This window comes from Coregonus lavaretus, assembly GCF_964263955.1.
Source record: "Coregonus lavaretus genome assembly, chromosome: 22".
Classification (NCBI taxonomy): domain Eukaryota; kingdom Metazoa; phylum Chordata; class Actinopteri; order Salmoniformes; family Salmonidae; genus Coregonus; species Coregonus lavaretus.
The window spans coordinates 21,197,146-21,215,327 of NC_140009.1; the positions used below are offsets into that span (position 1 = coordinate 21,197,146).

An 18,182-nucleotide genomic window follows, 5' to 3' on the forward strand; every position below is an offset into this window, starting at 1 on the left:
TACCCTACCAATTTCCCATAATATGTAATGAAACGAATTATATAATACTGAAGTAGTGTGTACAAATGCACAATCAGATTAATTTAGTTAATACAATTATGTTGGTAGCATGCAATAAAGTGGTTCTAACTTGGCAATAGTGTGGAAACAAGTTATAGGCCTGTGTCTCCCGAGTGGCGCAGTGGTCTAAGGCACTGCATCGCAGTGCTAGCTGTGCCACTAGAGATCCTGGTTCGAATCCAGGCTCTGTCGTAGCCGGCCGCGACCGGGAGACCCATGGGGCGGCGCACAATTGGCTCAGCGTCGTCCAGGGTAGGGGAGGGAATGGCTGGCAGGGAGGTAGCTCAGTTGGTAGAGCATGGCGTTTGCAACGCCAGGGTTGTGGGTTCGATTCCCACGGGGGGCCAGTATAAAAAAATACAAATAAAAAAACAATTCTAAAAAATTATAATGTATGCACTCACTAACTGTAAGTCGCTCTGGATAAGAGCGTCTGCTAAATGACTAAAATGTAAAATGTAAATGTAGTAGGCCTACTCATAGGCTAATGAAAACTCATAGCCTATACCCTTAATTTCAGTGTAATTATGTTCTTCTTTCAGGCTATTACACCACATTTGTAGTACAGCAACATGCTACAGTAAGGTTGTGTTCTGTCAGATAGGGATGCCAAACCCCGATCACTGAGTTCTAGTCTATCAATCAGTTACTTACAAATCAATGAAGGACATTTCTCAGACACATGCCTACCATTTGACACACTGTAGTCTGACTGTCATCTACAAATGCCATCTCTCTCTCTTACTTGCTCCCCATTCTCTCATTGTTTTCAACTCTCTCCACTCACGTCTGTCTGTCTGTCTGTCTGTCTGTCTGAATGTCTCTGTGTCTCTGTCTGTCTGAATATGTCTGTCTGTCTGTCTGTGTGAATGTCTGTCTGTCTGAATGTCTCTGTGTCTCTCTGTCTGTCTGTCTGAATGTTTCTGTGTCTCTGTTTGTCTGGCCCTTCTCCTCTCCCTGTGAGTGGTGCTCTGTAACTTTGTGGTTCACCATATGTCCTTCTCGCCCTGTGAGTGGATACTGTGCCCCCCCATAGACCCCTATGACAGATGGCCTGCAGATATTGATGACCGCAGGCTGCAGCCCCCCCTCCCCCACCTCCTTTCTGACGGCGCTTCTGGTTGTCGTCAAGACATTCTGCAGGCTCAAACTTTTGAGAGTTGAGATGTATGGCTGAGACCTGATTATGATTACCTTGAAATTTACTTTTTCTATTTGGTGTTTTCATAAACAGTTTTATTTTGTAGTAAATAAACTGTATGTTGTAGTGTTTGCATCAATAGTTGTTTTTTTAAATCTGATGCTGTATGGGCCTATGGGTGGGAGCTGTGAGGAGGAATACTGACGGATGGCCAAGTCCTGCTGCACTGCACACACGCACACACATGCACCCCCTGCCCCCTGCACACTAAGAGCCTGATTACAATAACAAAGGCTGCTCACACTTTGGGGCGGAGCCAGCGGGATGATTTCCAGGCCATTGGCTGCTTAATGAGCACCCTGTGTGTGTGTGTGTGTGTCTGTGTGTGTGCATGCGTATGCGTGCACGTGTGTGTGTTTGTGTGTGAATAGTGAAAAAAAGGCCCTTTGCCACAGCTGTCACTCTTCAGTGTAATATCAGTCTAGTCTGTCTAAAGTTAGTATGAAAAGAATAACTGCATCAATATCCCTGGAACATTTCAATAATTATTTGAAGATCAAATACAAAACAAGACAACTTTTAGTATTTTCTAATGTATTTTTCTGGAATTGTTTGTGCATAGGGATCTATGAAGTGACTCAAAGTCGTAAGACTGAAGTTACAGAGAGTGATAACTTAAAAAGGTATGGTGTGGTAAACACAACCCTAACTTCAGATAAGCATTTAACAAAAATGTTCTGTTTGTAATAATGCATCACACTTAAAATACCAAAATATTGACGACATATTTGGAGTTGTTAGAGAACCGCAATCAAGAGGAGTATTCACCAATGGGTTTGCACTCAAAGTTTTAGTACTGTGTGGATAGTATTCTGCCATGCCTTGCCAAATAAGCTCAGCAGATGTCGAAAAGTATAGGTTCACTTGTTTTGGTGGAGTGAATATGACAACGTGCCAATAGTCCTCTTTCTTCATTCATCCCTCAACTTCCCAAAAGACCCCCCCCCCCCCCAATAAGACAATTTGCCTTCTAGTCTAGATGTTCATGCCACCTGCCCTCATACACCCTCACACCCAGCTCAGCCCCCCCCCATAATTAAGCACACTCATGTTCTGGTCTCAAGACTATTTTTGTTTCGTCACCTTGCCTTCCGGCAATACAGCAGCCCCCATTCCCCCTCCTTGAAAAAGAAAGCCAGAAAAATATCAAATCTACCTGCGGACTGCTGAAGCCCAGCCAATATGACTGTTAGATTAGACATCCTCTATGATTAATTAGCACCGACCCACACTCCGAAGTATCCATGGTAATTTTAATTCCACATTCCTGTCGCCATGGCACAGGGCCAAAGGACTGGGTGTATTGCCCCTCTCCCCCTCCCCCCTTTCTCATCCAACTAGCCAGGCTGAGTTGGCATCTGTATGCAAATAACCTTCATGGTATATAGATAATGTATGGAGGGTGAGGGGATGTACGGACTCCCCTATACTTATGCACTAAGATATAAATTGTGTGACATTATAAGCAGCTGTCGGCCTGCTTTCTATGGCTGTCATCCAGAGAGGCAAATCCCCTTGCAATTGCCATTTGTAAAATATTGATTATGAAATAGTTACAAATGAAATAAATACTTAATTGAGTCAATCTGCTAACATTACCACAGTGTGAACATCTTTTAAACAGTACTTAAAACATTTCTGTGCCTTTGTTATTAAGATGTTTCCCCATGCATGTTTCTACATCTGTTTTACACACAAATCTAAAATAAACAATACAATAAACAACACAATATTGCAGACAATGTTTTCATGTACAGTATTAAAATGGCTGGAGACATTTTGATGTCTAGACCGGCACAAATTGAGGACATTTATTAATTAATGATTTATTTATTTGTTATACAATAATGTATGAAAATGTCTTCTGATGATAACTAACTTTTCACTCGATTCCCTGGAGGTCACGGGGAAACAGGACACCTCTCCCAGAGAAGCAGTGTCACGATGGGCAGCTACACAGGTCACTCTTTGACCCCTGACCTCACGGAGGTACATGGTAACATAGGTCGCCACCCCGGAGAGGCTTCTCTTTCTCCTCCAGTGGGAGCAGGTGTTGGAAAAGGGCTGACCTCTTTAAGAGAATGAAAGGGCTGTTTGATTATTTACTGGAGTTGAATGTGCCACACGTGCCTCTCTCCCTAGGGGTGAGGGAGACACTGCCAACATAGAGCAACTCAATGAAACAAACCTAATAATCACAAATTGTCTGCTTATCATTTTTACATACTGCATGAACAACAGGCTTAAATACATATTATTATATCAGTATATATTGAATGTATACATGTGCATCTGTGTGAATTTAAAGTATTCATGACAAGGTTTCATGTCAATGTTCTCTCTTACCGCTCACTGACAAATTTCAATCGCCGGGAAAGGGGATAGAAGGTGAAATGTGGACCTCTTCAGGGCCTGACTGTTCTCAACGCAGAACAAACAAACATGTGCAAAGCAGTGGGTCTAAAGAGCTGACCCTTAAACTCATTAAGAGTCCAATAAAAACCTTCTGCCAGCACAGCAAGCCTTGCACCATTCCCCCACCAACAAAATTATAACAACCACTACTACTGCACTGAAAAAAGAAAACTGACACAATAGGAGCCTCTTATTAGTAGAGCACTGCCCAGTCTTGGTGACATATGCTCCTAGAATAAGCAGAGCGAGAGGGAAAGAGGAAGTAGAGAGAAGAAGAGGATCGGTTTTCATTGTTTTTTAGGTTGATGGTGTACAATTGAATAGAATAGGCTATTTCATGCAAATACATCTCATAATCTGTCATGAAGGGAAAAGTGTGAGTTAAGAAAGAGTGGTTTTATTTCAATAAGGCGACATGACAAGGTATCAATAGCAGCTAAGGATGAATTATTTGAAACAAATGTAACATTTTCATTAATACACAATACACAATAATTATCCATCGCATCGACACAATAAAATCTACACATTTAAAATATATAGTTTCTGGAAAGACTGTCAGTGCTGTGGGTATGGTACGTACAGGTAAAATGTTACATACATTAGTCCGACAAAAGTGGCAGTTCAAAGCTCACGGGTTGAGCAGCCTTGTCATGAAGAATATTGCGCTGTTTTGGTTGAAATTAGGTTCAAAGGTTTGGGTGCTGATGCAAGTTGGGATATTATTCATGCCAGTGTAATTCTGTTATCAGAGCAACTGTGTTTTTCACATTTGCACTATTACAGCAGGGGGCCATGCGTTTTCTCAGTGAGCAAAATCACAAAAATGGCAGTTCACACACAATGTGTTACCATGGCAAAGCATGAAATCCAATCCCTGTTCAAAGTGTGACTTGCATTTTAAACCTCTCAACACCTACATAAGGTTTATACAACAACAGCTTGATCATTTGGAATATAGCATTTTGATTCAGTTTGCATTCAGTATGCAAACACAGAGAGAAAGAGAGAGAGCGAGAGCGAGCGAGAGTTCAGAGAATTGGATGTGGTCATATTCTTCCCAAATTGGATGTGGTCATAGTCTTCCCAAAATAAAATATACAATATTGCTGTTCTGTCATTGGTGACACACTGTCCCCTGGTGGACAATGTAGCCAGTGTAAATTATTATGAAGAGTCGAAATACGAATGTCTTTTAAGGTATGCACGAGATTTCCCATTCCAAAACATGTTTTGAAGATATGTATTCTGAAATAACTTAATTTTCAGTAGGAGACGAGTGGACGCGGATATTGGCACATGACGAGTAGGACACGAATCAGACAAGTGAAAACTATTTCAGGTGAGCTCTGGATGGCTAGCGAGTTAGCTAGTGTTTCATTACGTCTGCTTGCTTTATTAGCTAGCCAGCAATGTTAGCTGCATGATAGCGAACAACTCATTCAAGTTTAAAGTTAGCTAGCTAAGGTTGGCGTTTCATAAACTTTCGTCCAGACATCGAGAGTTGGCACAAATACTCTTCAAGCTAGCTAGCTATCCTTTCAATATGTTGCACTCTTGCTGCCTCTGCCTTGCACCATTGTCTCGAGCGACAGGCAAGTTTGCTATTTTTGCCAACCCCGCCTTAAACTAGCAGCCACTGCCATAACATAACAGGACAAAACCTCGTTAAAAATTACAATGTTTTAGAGGATTCTTTATTTTATTTCAACAGTTTGACCCAGCCACTTTTGTAACGGAGCTTGGACATTTACTCAAACATTTTACATTATTGACAGTGTTGGGGAAACTACTCTGAAAATATAGTTTACCAAGCTTGATACCAATTACTTCACACTGGAAGAAGTTAGCCCATTAAACACAAAAAGTCAGATTTAGACACTCAAATTGTTTCAAGTGAGAATTAGGCAGGTCTGATGCTGAAAAAGAAATAACATTATTGCCTACTTCACCCATCTTTTCTTTTTGCAAAACAAGTAGAGTATAGTTAGCTTCACCACTATGGCAAAAAAAAGTTCACTACTGCAAACACTACCAAGATTTGAATTTAGTTCAACTACCACCAAGCTACTGCACATTCTTATTAAATTACTTGTTGAACTACATGTAGTTCACTACTCCCCAACACTGATTATTGACAACACAAAATCATGGAGTACCGGTAATACATGATTACAACCTATTGTGGGCCGTTGTACCAAGCTCATAATATATTATAAGTTATACTCAAGAAAGCCAGGGCATTAATTGAAATTACACTGACAATTGAACAGTAGGAAATCTTATACATTGTGCCTTTTAACATTTATCAGTCGCATACAGCTACATTATGTTCATGTTTCTCCACTCCAGTGAGAGCTAGGCAGAGTTGAGGCTACACCATGGAGTTCAGTAGGATAGAGTTCTTCCAGGAGCTAGGGGAGAGCTGTGTTCTCCCTACGGCCCAGCAGGGAGTGGAACAGGTCTGGCAGCTGCTGCTCCTCTGCCTGCTCTGTCGACTCCTCTGTAGGCTGGGTGAGTCCACTTGAACACTTGACCAATAACATTATAAAATGGGGATAACACAGGATGTGCCAAACTTCATGTAATTTATACTTTGCCATGACACCATCCACAGTGTGTGGGACATACGTAATGATGACAGATAAAGAACTCAGTATTACCTTACAGAGGCCTACAAAAGCACCCCAATTCCTACAAAGGCCTTTGGTGGTGCCAGCCTGGTATTTAGTGTTTCCTGTCCTCCAGTAGGTCGCTCGTCGTCTGTGAAACACCTGGGCTCAGTGGCAGCGGGTCTATATGCCCTCTACCTGTTCTTTGAGCAGTCCATGGTGTGGGTGTTAATGCTCAGTATGCTCTGCTACACTGTCCTGTTCCTCAACCGCCACTCCAGCAGCCGAGGAATCTTCCTCTCTGCCACTATCCTCATCTATCTACTCATGGGGTAATGAATGAAATTAATGAACTCCATCTATAGCTAATGCTGTATCATAAACATTGTTGCTCCACTTAACTGTTTTCTTCAAATTTTTTATCTCCAGAGAGCTGCATATGATTGACACAGTGACCTGGCATAAAATGAGAGGTAAATGTCCTGCACAGATGTGAATGATTGGATGGCAAGGCAGTATGAGACATATGCATGATTTTATAGATTCAGACACAGACATCCTCCTGTTGCATTGTATTCGAGACCTTAGTGAAGGAACCACTGTGCGTGCTTTGCCTATCATCCCCACTTCCCCAGGTTCTCAGATGGTGGTGGCCATGAAGGCCATTTCTCTGGCCTTTGACCTGGACAGAGGCACTGTGCTCGCTGTGCCCAACCCTCTGGAGTTCATAGGCTACATTTTCTTTGTGGGCACTGTCATCTTTGGGCCCTGGATTAGCTACTCAAGCTACAAAGAGGCCATTGAGAGCCGTAAACTGGTAAGCCACAGCTGAAGAGATGTGCTACTGTTTTGCAAAAATAATGTCTTCTCAGTCAACTTGTTGAAAGAAAGCTGAATAGATGCCTGGATAGTATCTGAATTTACATTTGACATATAGGTCTATAACATATTGGTCCAGATTTACTAAGTGTTTGCGCTGGTGCAAAGTTTACACCTCTTTTCACTGCAGTTAGATCAACATACTTTAGCTGCTTTAAGTCAAAATGCCTGCTAAAATCTGTCCTTTTTTAACTTCTCTGTCCCCCAGAGTTGGTCCTGGCTCCAGAAGTTTTCAGTCAGCTGGGTGAAATGCCAGGTGTGCTTGGTGATATCCAACTGCATCGCCCCATACCTCTTCCCTTACTTCATTCCAATCCACGGGAGCAGAGGACTGCACACGTGAGTGCACGTTTCACTGAGCAATTCCTTGGTCATTCCAATGTCATTGCTATTTTGATATGTGAATGTACAATAACTTTATTTTAGTGATTTCCATTTATTTATATTTCTCTGCTTCCAAGAGGCACATAAGCAAGTTAAGGGTTATTGTGATGAAGAACATCAAACAAAGTTTTTCAGACAATCATGTGTAGAAGCAATAGTTAACTCTTCAAGATGGCGTCAGTGCATAATGCTATTCCTAGCATTATTGCTGAATGAAGAAAGGCTATAAACAGTATCTTAGAGCTATCTTGTCTATTTTCCCTGTGTGCAGGTGGCTCCACGCGTATGAGAATGCTGTATCCTTCCACTTCAGTAACTACTTTGTGGGCCACCTTAGCGAAAGTACTACTGTGCTGGCAGGAGCAGGTTTCACTGAAGACAAGGACAATGTCAAATGGTGAGTTCAATTCATACGATCTATGGTTCAATCAGTTGTGGTACACATATTTCATATATTTGCCTTTAGGTTAAGTGTACAGTTGAAATCGGAAGTTCACATACACCTTAGCCAAATACATTTAAACTCAGTTTTTCACAATTCCTGACATTTAATCCTAGTAAAAATTCCCTGTCTTAGGTCAGTTAGGATCACCACTTTATTTTAAGAATAATAGTAGAGAGAATTATTTATTTCAGCTTTTATTTCTTTCATCACATTCCCAGTGGGTCAGAAGTTTACATACACTCAATTAGTATTTGGTAGCATTGCCTTTAAATTGTTTAACTTGGGTCAAATGTTTCAGGTAGCCTTCCACAAGCTTCCCACAATAAGTTGGGTGAATTTTGTCCCATTCCTCCTGAAAGAGCTGGTGTAACTGAGTCAGGTTTGTAGGCCTCCTTGCTCGCACACGCTTTTTCAGTTCTGCGCACACATTTTCTATAGGATTGAGGTCAGGGCTTTGTGATGGCCACTCCAATACCTTGACTTTGTTGTCCTTAAGCCATTTTGCCACAACTTTGGAAGTATGCTTGGGGTCATTGTCCATTTGAAAGACCCATTTGCGACCAAGCTTTAACTTCCTGACTGATGTCTTGAGATGTTGCTTCAGTATATCCACATAATTTTCCTTCCTCATGATGCCATCTATTTTGTGAAGTGCACGAGTCCCTCCTGCAGCAAAGCACCCCCACAGCATGATGCTGCCACCCCCGTGCTTCACGGTTGGGATGGTGTTCTTCGGCTTGCAAGCGTCCCCCTTTTTCCTCCAAACATAACGATGGTCATTATGGGCAAACAGTTCTATTTTTGTTTCATCAGACCAGAGGACATTTCTCCAAAAAGTACGATCTTTGTCCCCATGTGCAATTGCAAACCGTAGTCTGGCTTTTTTATGGCGGTTTTGGAGCAGTGGCTTCTTCCTTGCTGAGCGGCCTTTCAGGTTATGTCGATATAGGACTCGTTTTACTGTGGATATAGATACTTTTGTACCTGTTTCCTCCAGCATCTTCACAAGGTCCTTTGCTGTTGTTCTGGGATTAATTTGCACTTTTTGCACCAAAGTACGTTCATCTCTAGGAGACAGAACGCATCTCCTTCCTGAGCGGTAGGACAGCTGCGTGGTCCCATGGTGTTTATACTTGCGTACTATTGTTTGTACAGATGAACGTGGTACCTTCAGGCGTTTGGAAATTGCTCCCAAGGATGAAGGTCTACAATTGTTTTTCTGAGGTCTTGGCTGATTTATTTTGATTTTCTCATGATGTCAAGCAAAGAGGCACTGAGTTTGAAGGTAGGCCTTGAAATACATCCACAGGTACACCTCCAATTGACTCAAATGATGTCAATTAGCCTATCAGAAGCTTCTATAGCCATGCATCATTTTCTGGAATTTTCCAAGCTGTTTAAAGGCACAGTCAACTTAGTGTATGTAAACTTCTGACCCACTGGAATTGTGATTAAGTGAAATACTCTGTCTGTAAACAATTGCTGGGAAAATTACTTGTGTCATGCACCAAGTAGATGTCCTAACCGACTTGCCAAAACTATAGTTTGTTAACAAGACATTTGTGGAGTGGTTGAAAAACGAGTTTTAATGACTCCAACCTAAGTGTATGTAAACTTCCGACTTCAACTGTATGTTTATTATTGCAGTATTTTGATAGCATAGTAACACAGTGGCTATGTACCTATTGTAATATATGTCTAGGTAAGATAAGTGAAAATAATGTGTGTGTGTGCGCGCGCATGTGCATATGTGTTTTTAGGGATCTGAAAGTGGTTAAGCCTCTGAATGTGGAGTTGCCCAGGTCCATGGTGCTGGTGGTGACCTCCTGGAACATCCCCATGTCTCGCTGGCTCAACACATGTAAGCATCATTACACCTTCAATTTACTATAAACAGATTAGACAGAAATGTTAGAACTATGGGCAGTGTTTAACCAACAGTTTTTTTTTTTTTACATTAAAATGTCAACTGATTACTGTCTCTTTCCCCCATTTTGTTATAGATGTTTTCAAAAGTGCTTTGAAACTTGGCACATTTTCATCCATCATTGTGACTTACACAGCCAGTGCCCTGCTACATGTGAGTATGAGTCAACCAACTCAGTGAAGACATCTTACGTGATGATTCAGAAAAGGTCACTCACCATCGCACTTTAATACTGTTTTCTGCTTTAGTAAGATTTGATCTGATTTAAAAAATCTGGACTCTGGCTGAGGCCAAAGTGAAGAGTTGGTTGATCAGCTTCCTATGTTGTGAAACGAATCCACCATTTTGTTTTCTCCAGGGCCTCAGCTTCCATCTTGGGGCCGTGCTGCTGTCTCTGGGCTTCATCACCTACGTAGAACATGGTGAAGTTACCTCTCCTATCTGCTTTTCTCATTCACATGCTCACTTGTGTCATGTGAGTATTGTTTCAAAGGTTGTACTGGTTGTGCATTGACATCACCTTATTGTCTTGTCATCCTCTGTCAGTTCTGAGGAAGAGGCTGGCAGCCATCTTTAGTGCCTGTATCCTGTCCAAACAGTGTCCCAACAATTGCCATCATCAGCAGAAGAAGGTACATGCTTGTCGCATCCAGGAATGTTTACACTCATATTTGTATATCATATTTTGAAGGTGCTTTCCATAAGAGACCATATTGTTAATTGCACATTGAATGGGTCCATGTGGGGGAGTGAGCTAGCTAGTGCACATTGCGGGGAGGAGGTTTGGGATTCAGAACACATCCCCAGTGTAGTGAATGATCTGTACCTCTCTCGTAGGAGCTGTGGGTGTATGGCATCAACCTGGCCTTCAGTGCCATGGCCATCTTCCACCTGACATACCTGGGCTCCCTGTTTGACGCTGAAGTAGACAACTTGGCTGCAGAGGAGGTAAGGCCCACCAATGACCTGCTACTGCTGGCTGGGGCCAAGTTAATGGAGAACATAAGAATTAAACAGTGGTCTATATGAACGTATTACTTATACACATTTAGTCACCATTGTCCTCCTTCTCAGGGTTATGTGGCCAACCACACCATTCAGAAGTGGTCAGAGTTGAGCTGGGCCAGCCACTGGCTGGTGTTCGGCTGCTGGCTCTTCTACCGCCTCATTCAGTGATCTCATTGGACGAAGGTCTGTACTGAACAGAAGACAATAGCCTGGTCCAAAAAGAACCCTTAGCTCACAGGTGGGCCATCTTACCTAGTGAGGTCTGGTATGGGTGCAGACTTAGTGGACACGGAATAGCGAAGTGCAGGGCCAGGACGATTGTCCCACTCCATCATGACTGGAAGAATGCTGCATTGTTTACCAGGGTCTTTCTGTATTTGTTTGTTGTGGTAAACACTAACGAACCAGTCACACACGTTCTTTGCTATGATGCATCACACTGTTGAGATTGAGAACCAGAGGTAGGCTGAAGATTTATCAGTGGCTTCTGTATAGGCTACTGTTCATCTTCAGGTCTTTTGGAGTTTGATCACACACAATCATTATGAATATTTATGTTTCTGTTTATATCAGTAGCACTATAGGCCTTCTCACACTGCATTGTTCTTAGCCCCAGGGCTAAGACTGGGCCATGGGCTAGCTTATCCTGTGTTCATACAAGCATGTGTTAACCTGGGGCCTTATGTGAATTTATTATGTTAGACCATTGATGTTATATAATACATGATGTTCTCGATGGAGGTACTTTTTTTCTACTTCTGTATGTGTGTCTGTTTCTCTATTAAAGGCATGTTTTTCTAGTTCTGTGGCACTACTTAGACACTAATAAATGAAGGGTTTATTTGTTGATGAGAGGTGAAGCACACCCTAGTAGTTACATTATTTATTCAACAAGTTGAAGGATTGTACTGTATTTTGCAGCAAATTATACTATTTAGAATGGCAGATCAAAACAATGGTTACTGGACAAAAATATAAACGCAATAATTTCAATTTTTTAACAGTTCATATAAGGAAATCAGTCAGTTGAAATACAGTTGAAATACATTCATTAGGCCCTAATCTATGGATTTCACATGACTGGGAATACAGATATGCATCTGTTGGTCACAGATACCTTTAAAGAAAAAAGGTAGGGGCGTGGATCAGAAAACCAGTCAGTATCTGGTGTGACCACCATTTGCCTCATGCAGTGTGACACATCTCCTGCACATAGAGTTGATCAGGCTGTTGACTGTGGCCGTTGGAATGTTGTTGGAGGTGTCGTTGGAGGCGATTTATGGTAGAGAAATTAACATTAATATCTCTGGCAACAGCTCTGGTTGACATTCCTGCAGTCAGCATGCCAATTGCGTTCTCCCTCAAAACTTGAGACATCTGTGGCATTGTGTTATGTGACAAAACTGCACATTTTAGAGTGGCCTTTTATTGTCCCCAGCACAACACTTTACATGTTGACTTCAGTGTAGTTAATCTTAACCATTTAAGAGTATTATGCTTATTACAAGCATCAACCTAATTAACATAATACAAAAATCCCCATCAAAATCTGTCAGTATTAAGGGAAAGATATCTGCATGGGATTTTTTGCATGGGCTGCATCTCAATCCACTGGATCCACCCACCTATGTCGGCCTTCCGCATCTGCGGTGGAAAGTGGCAGAGCTACAGTGCTGTTTGTCAGACCAGGAGACATCTGAAAATCGATCTTCTCACAAAAACGTCTGTAGGTTGATGGCACCTTAATTAGGGAGAACAGGCTCGTGGTAATGACGAGCGGAATCAGTGGAATGGTATCAAATGCATCAAACAAATGGTTTCCAGGTGTTTGATGCCATTCCATTTGCTACGTTCCGGCCATTATTATGAGCCGTTCTCCACTGATATGACCCCATTATTGGAAAGGGGAGACTCACGAACACCATGGTATTTCCATTTTGCTCTACAACCCCCACAACAACAACAGGACTCGTCTGAAGGTAACCCGGTACCAGTTTAAAAAATGAATGGAAGTATGTAGCTAGTTTTGTGCCAACAAAATAAAGGTGTTAAATATGTGTCCCAAAAACAAAAATATTTCCTGAGCTTTCTGATACTGTATCTCCTAGATACACTTATTCCTTATGATTTTTTTTTACTGTCTTTTTCCATTTATGAATGTGTTATTCAATGCATTTCTATGGGCTATAGTAGTAAAGCCCAAATTAAATATTTTATCAAATAATTTAAAATAATTGTTTTGATACCTACAGGGGTCCTAAAATTCAAAATCAAATAGCTAAGTGATACATGGTATGACCATTTTAAAACAATTTGTTAGCTTATTTTCACCACCCAGCTTGTTTAGAGCCCCCTCATGATCGGTTCAGAGACAACACAAGTTGACACATTCCAAAGTGGACTTGGCTCCCCATCTGTCAGCTTACCTTTCTTACCTGTGTTTAGTCAATCATTAATCACTGCTATCGGGAAAGCATCGTTCAGACAACAGGACGCAATCTCAACACGGAACTGACAAGACACTCGCCAAGTGACCGTCCTCGGAGAATAGAAAAACAAAGTCTCGTCCTTTATTACATCAGTCTTTCTATACCAGGTCAGTTGGTTCAAATGTAATTGTCCCTCCTTAAATTTGACGGATATCTGGTTTTACAGAAGGCCTACTCTAGATTCTGTCCTATTCACAATACGTCTAGGGTTTGTGGTGTTTGTTAGTGGGAACTGTGCTCTCTGAGAGGATGAGGAGAGGAGGTAACTGCAGCTGGTTAGGAGCAGAGATCCCACTGTCCTGGGAGTTCTTCAGTGGTAAGACCAGCATTTATGCATTCACATGAACTGTATGGCAGATGTTATTGACTGGCCAGAGATGACTTTTTTTGTACAGTCATTGGATCTGACACATCAGGTTCTGTGTGGTAGATGTCCGTGCTTGCCAAAAACTGCACAATGCTTTTTCAATGCTTTGTCTATGTGCAATATTGGTGTTTGCCGTCTTCGATTCTGAGTGATGCTAACTGAGCCATTCGCTGCTACGCCAACCCTGCTAATGTGTTGGGGCATTTCCACCTGAGACTTACCTCACACCAGTGTGTCACCAGTGTTTATGTTAATGTAATCTCTAGTGTTGTTTTCTGGGAACTGTATGTGTTGGATAGGATGTGTCCCACCACAAGTCCTTGTGTTGTGCGCTTGTCCTCAGTGATCAAGGATGAGCTATGGCTGTTTCTCATTCCTGCCGGGTTCGCTGTGATCATGCTGGCCCTGTTCCTAGAAGAGGTGGGCTTCTTCCTGCGTCACGTGCCCTACTCCAGACGCCGGTGCCTCTACCTGTGGATACTGGGCATGTACCCGGTAAAGGGACCTCTCCTTTTTGCCATACATTTAAATTGTTTTCGGATAGGTATTTGTACATTTTGTCATTGTTGCTACTAACTTCACTCATTCTCTTTTGGTCAGGTCTTTGGCTTAACCTCAATCATTGCGCTGTACGTTCCTCGCTCCTCCTCACTGTGTAACTTCATAGCTTCTCTGTAAGTATCGAGTACAACCTCTTGACCATCACTTTGTTTGTGTACTAACTTAAACATGGAAACATTTGGGCTAAAACTTCCATCAGTAAAACTTATCTCTCCATTTGTCATTCTCTCTCTGAAGGTACCACTCCATCACTCTGCTAAAGTTTATGGGGCTCATCACAGACTTCTTTGGGGGAAAGGCCCGCATGCTGGAGATCTTAGCTGGAGAGCAGGTGTCTCCGGATCCGTTCCCATGTTGCTGCTGCTGCTGCCTCCCTATGATAGCCATCAACAGGTACTTTATAACTGGGTGTCCTCCTCAGTGTGCACATCCATATCGTGATAATGATAGATTCATAAGATATTGCCGCATCGCGAGAATGATAGATAAACAATATATTGCTGTAATGACTCCATATCGCAATACTGATAAATGCACAACATATCGCCATAATCGCCTGTGTCGCGATAATGATAAATACACTATATATTGCCGTAATCACCCTGCCCCACTACCTCTCTCCCTCCATAGGACCAGCCTGGGATGGATGATGGCTGCTGTGCTACAACTGTCTGTGGTCAGAACCATCCTGTTCTTTGTCACTCTGGTCCTCTGGACAGATGAGCAGTATGACTATGGAGATGTGAGTGGCACTCATATATCGCAAGACATATTTGCATTGTAACCAATTTATTTTTGTCCTAAATTTAACCAAATGAGTCCCTGGTTAATAAGTCAATTACTTAATTATACAAGTAGATGCTACTATTAGCAATTTTCTTACCATATCCATGCCATTTTTCACAGATGGATTCTGCCAATCCCAATATGTACATGAATGCCATCATAGGCGTGTCTACCTTCTTGTCCTTCTATGGCCACCTGCTGTTTTACAAGGCCACCAAAAAGGCCTTGCCTGGCTATGGGCTGAGGGCCAAGTTTGTCTGTATCATTGTAGTGTTGGTGCTGTGTGGCCTTCAGAGTGGAATCCTGGAGACCATGGGGGCCCTGGAGGTGGTGCCCTGCACCCCTCCCTTCTCTGTTCTCATGCGTTCCCAGCGTAAGTGCATTGTGATGGAAGTCCTCCCCCATACATCTCCCTCCCAATATCATCTCCATGTCAATATTGTAACAGTGGAGATAAATGTTGATTATGAAATTATCAATGTGACATTGGTGGTAACCTCTTATCTTTTATTATCTTCCTGTCTCAGTAATTTACCACTACTCTGTGATTGTGGAGATGTTCTGCATATGCCTCTTTGCCCGCCACACTTTCCGTAAAGTGGAGCCTAGTCTAGAGGAGGGCTTTGGGCTGGAGGAGAGGCCCCCCAGAGGCATGCTGGTGGAGAAGGCGGTTCAGACTGAAGACGTGGTGCCACTCAGGGAGAACCCCTGGCCTGGCTGGGGCGGCACCGGAGTCTCCAATCCCGACTGTAATAGTGACAGCAGTGAGGACAGCCTCTGTAAGATCGAACACGCCGCTTTGGATCGCTTCCCTTTCCCTCTTCAACCCAGACGTCAAGAGACGGTGAGGCCAGAGAACGTAACTGATGAAAGTGGCATTTTGGAGATGCCCAAACTGACTGTCAACGCTGACATCAACGTTGTGGAGACTAGGGATGTTACTGTTGTATGACAATATGGAATGGACTGTCCTGGATTCTCCTGACGGGAAGACAACATAGGGGTCACCTCCAGAAAATGGAAGAAACACACCACACCGCTTGAGGTACTACCTTAACCAGTTTGTTCCTTTTTGCGTAAATTGTCTGAGACCCTGGATCTATCCATTCTATCTATTCCTTAGCTGAATGAAGATGGTAGCTACCGGTGTGATAGGCTATAATTTATTCCTACCCATAGTGTTTTCCTAATTTTTAAACTCTGTACATTTTGTTTTGCTATGTTATCTCAAAAAGCCAATAAACTCATTTTTTAAAAGCCTATTGCACAAATATTGCAGATTTATTAATCGGTCTCTGCGTCTCTCATGCCGTCTCTCAAAACATACAATAAACCTTTGAAGTTTGATATTTCATGTAATGTTCAATTCAAAGTAAACACTAATATAATCTGTTATCATAAGTGCCCCATGGGGTAGATGATATTGGCTCCCTATGAGCTTCTCACACCACATACATAGTACGCCTCTGGCCTAGCCTTCCCTCTGAAGTGCCTTGATACCAAAGATACACTATATATACAAAAGTATGTGGACATAGCCATGCAATCTCCATAGACAAACATTGGCAGTAGAATGGCCATACTGAAGAGCTCAGTGACTTTCAACGTGACACCATCATAGGATGTCACCTTTCCAACAAGTCAGTTTGTCAAATTTCTGCCCTGCTAGAGCTGCCCCGGTCAACTGTAAGTGCTGTTATTGTGAAGTGGAAACGTCTAGGAGCAACAACGGCACAGCAGCGAAGTGGTAGGCCACAAAGCTCACAGAACTGGACCGGCAAGTGCTGAAGCGCGTATCGCGTAAAAATCGTCTGTCCTCACTACCGAGTTCCAAACTGCCTCTGGAAGCAACGTCAGCACAACAACTGTTTGTCGGGAGCTTCATGAAATGGGTTTCCATGGCCGAGCAGCTGCACACAAGCCTAAGATCCCCATGTGCAATGCCAAGCGTCGGCTGGAGTGGTGTAAAGCTTGCCGCCATTGGACTCTGGAGCAGTGGAAACGTGTTCTCTGGAGTGATGAATCACGCTTCACCATATGGCAGTCCAATGGATGAATCTGGGTTTGGCGGATGCCAGGAGAACGCTACCTGCCCCAATGCATAGTGCCAACTGTAAAGTTTGGTGGAGGAGGAATAATGGTCAGGGGCTGTTTTTCATGGTTCGGGCTAGGCCCCTTAGTTCCAGTGAAGGGAAATCTTAACGCTACAGCATACAATGACATTCTAGACGATTCTGTGCTTCCAATTTTGTGGCAACAGTTTGGGGAAGGCCCTTTCCTGTTTCAGCATGACAATGCCCCCATGCACAAAGTGAGGTCCATACAGAAATGGTTTGTCGAGATCGGTGTGGAAGAACTTGACTGGCCTGCACAGAGCCCTGACCTCAACCCCATCGAACACCTTTGGGATGAATTGGAACGCCAACTGTGAGCCAGGCCTAATCGCCCAACATCAGTGCCCGACCTCACGAATGCTCTTGTGGCTGAATGGAAGCAAGTCCCCGCAGCAATGTTCCAACATCTAGTGGAAAGCCTTCCCAGAAGAGTGGAGGCTGTTATAGCAGCAAAGGGGGGACCAACTCCATATTAATGCCCATGATTTTGGAATGAGATGGTTGATGTGCAGCTGTCCACATACTTTTGGCCATGTAGTGTAGGTCTCATATTGTAAACTATAATGTAAAACAAATATGAAGTAGTTTACGCTGGCTACTGTAACCAGTGGTGGAAAAAGTACTAAATTCTCATACTTGAGTAAAAGTAAATTTGCCTTAATAGAAAATGATTCAAGTAAAAGTGAAAGTCACCCAGTAAAATACTACTTGAGTAAAAGTCTAAAAGTATTTGGTTTTAAATATACTTAAGTATCAAAAGTAAATGTAGTTGCTAAAATATACTTAAGTATCAAATGTAAAAGTACGAATAATTAAAGATTCCTTATATTAAGCAAACCAGACGGCACAATTTTCTTGTTTTTTTTATTTACGGATAGCCAGGGTCACACTCCAACACTCAGACATAATTTAAAAACAAAGCATTTGTGTTTAG

General features: G+C 42.5%; 2 protein-coding genes and 1 long non-coding RNA gene across 6 annotated transcripts in view; 2 read left to right on the top strand and 1 right to left on the bottom strand.

Annotated features, from left to right (window-relative positions):
* Positions 1 to 18,182, bottom strand: part of LOC311150356 — a 684,587-nt gene that overhangs the window by 293,364 nt on the left and 373,041 nt on the right. The gene's annotated exons all lie outside the window — the stretch shown is intronic.
* On the top strand, positions 4,807 to 11,788 carry LOC311150290 (protein-serine O-palmitoleoyltransferase porcupine-like). Of its 3 annotated transcripts, XM_084187678.1 has the most exons (14): positions 4,824 to 4,876; positions 4,946 to 5,018; positions 6,029 to 6,190; positions 6,428 to 6,620; positions 6,718 to 6,761; positions 6,924 to 7,105; positions 7,376 to 7,506; positions 7,823 to 7,948; positions 9,757 to 9,857; positions 10,000 to 10,076; positions 10,282 to 10,345; positions 10,470 to 10,555; positions 10,761 to 10,871; positions 10,998 to 11,788. In XM_084187678.1, the coding sequence occupies exons 3-14, from the start codon at positions 6,058 to 6,060 to the stop codon at positions 11,097 to 11,099; spliced, it is 1,350 nt and encodes a 449-aa protein (XP_084043804.1). In that variant the 5' UTR covers positions 4,824 to 4,876; positions 4,946 to 5,018; positions 6,029 to 6,057; the 3' UTR covers positions 11,100 to 11,788. The 3 variants fall into 3 exon arrangements, with proteins under 3 accessions (XP_084043802.1, XP_084043804.1, XP_084043803.1); XM_084187676.1 differs by having other exon boundaries at positions 4,807 to 5,018; positions 6,425 to 6,620; XM_084187677.1 differs by having other exon boundaries at positions 4,824 to 5,018.
* LOC311150295 (organic solute transporter subunit alpha) lies at positions 13,670 to 16,086 on the top strand (the record flags this gene model as incomplete). Its single annotated transcript, XM_084187686.1, has 7 exons — positions 13,670 to 13,736; positions 14,131 to 14,282; positions 14,388 to 14,461; positions 14,586 to 14,741; positions 14,979 to 15,090; positions 15,255 to 15,507; positions 15,662 to 16,086. The coding sequence occupies 7 exons, from the start codon at positions 13,670 to 13,672 to the stop codon at positions 16,084 to 16,086; spliced, it is 1,239 nt and encodes a 412-aa protein (XP_084043812.1).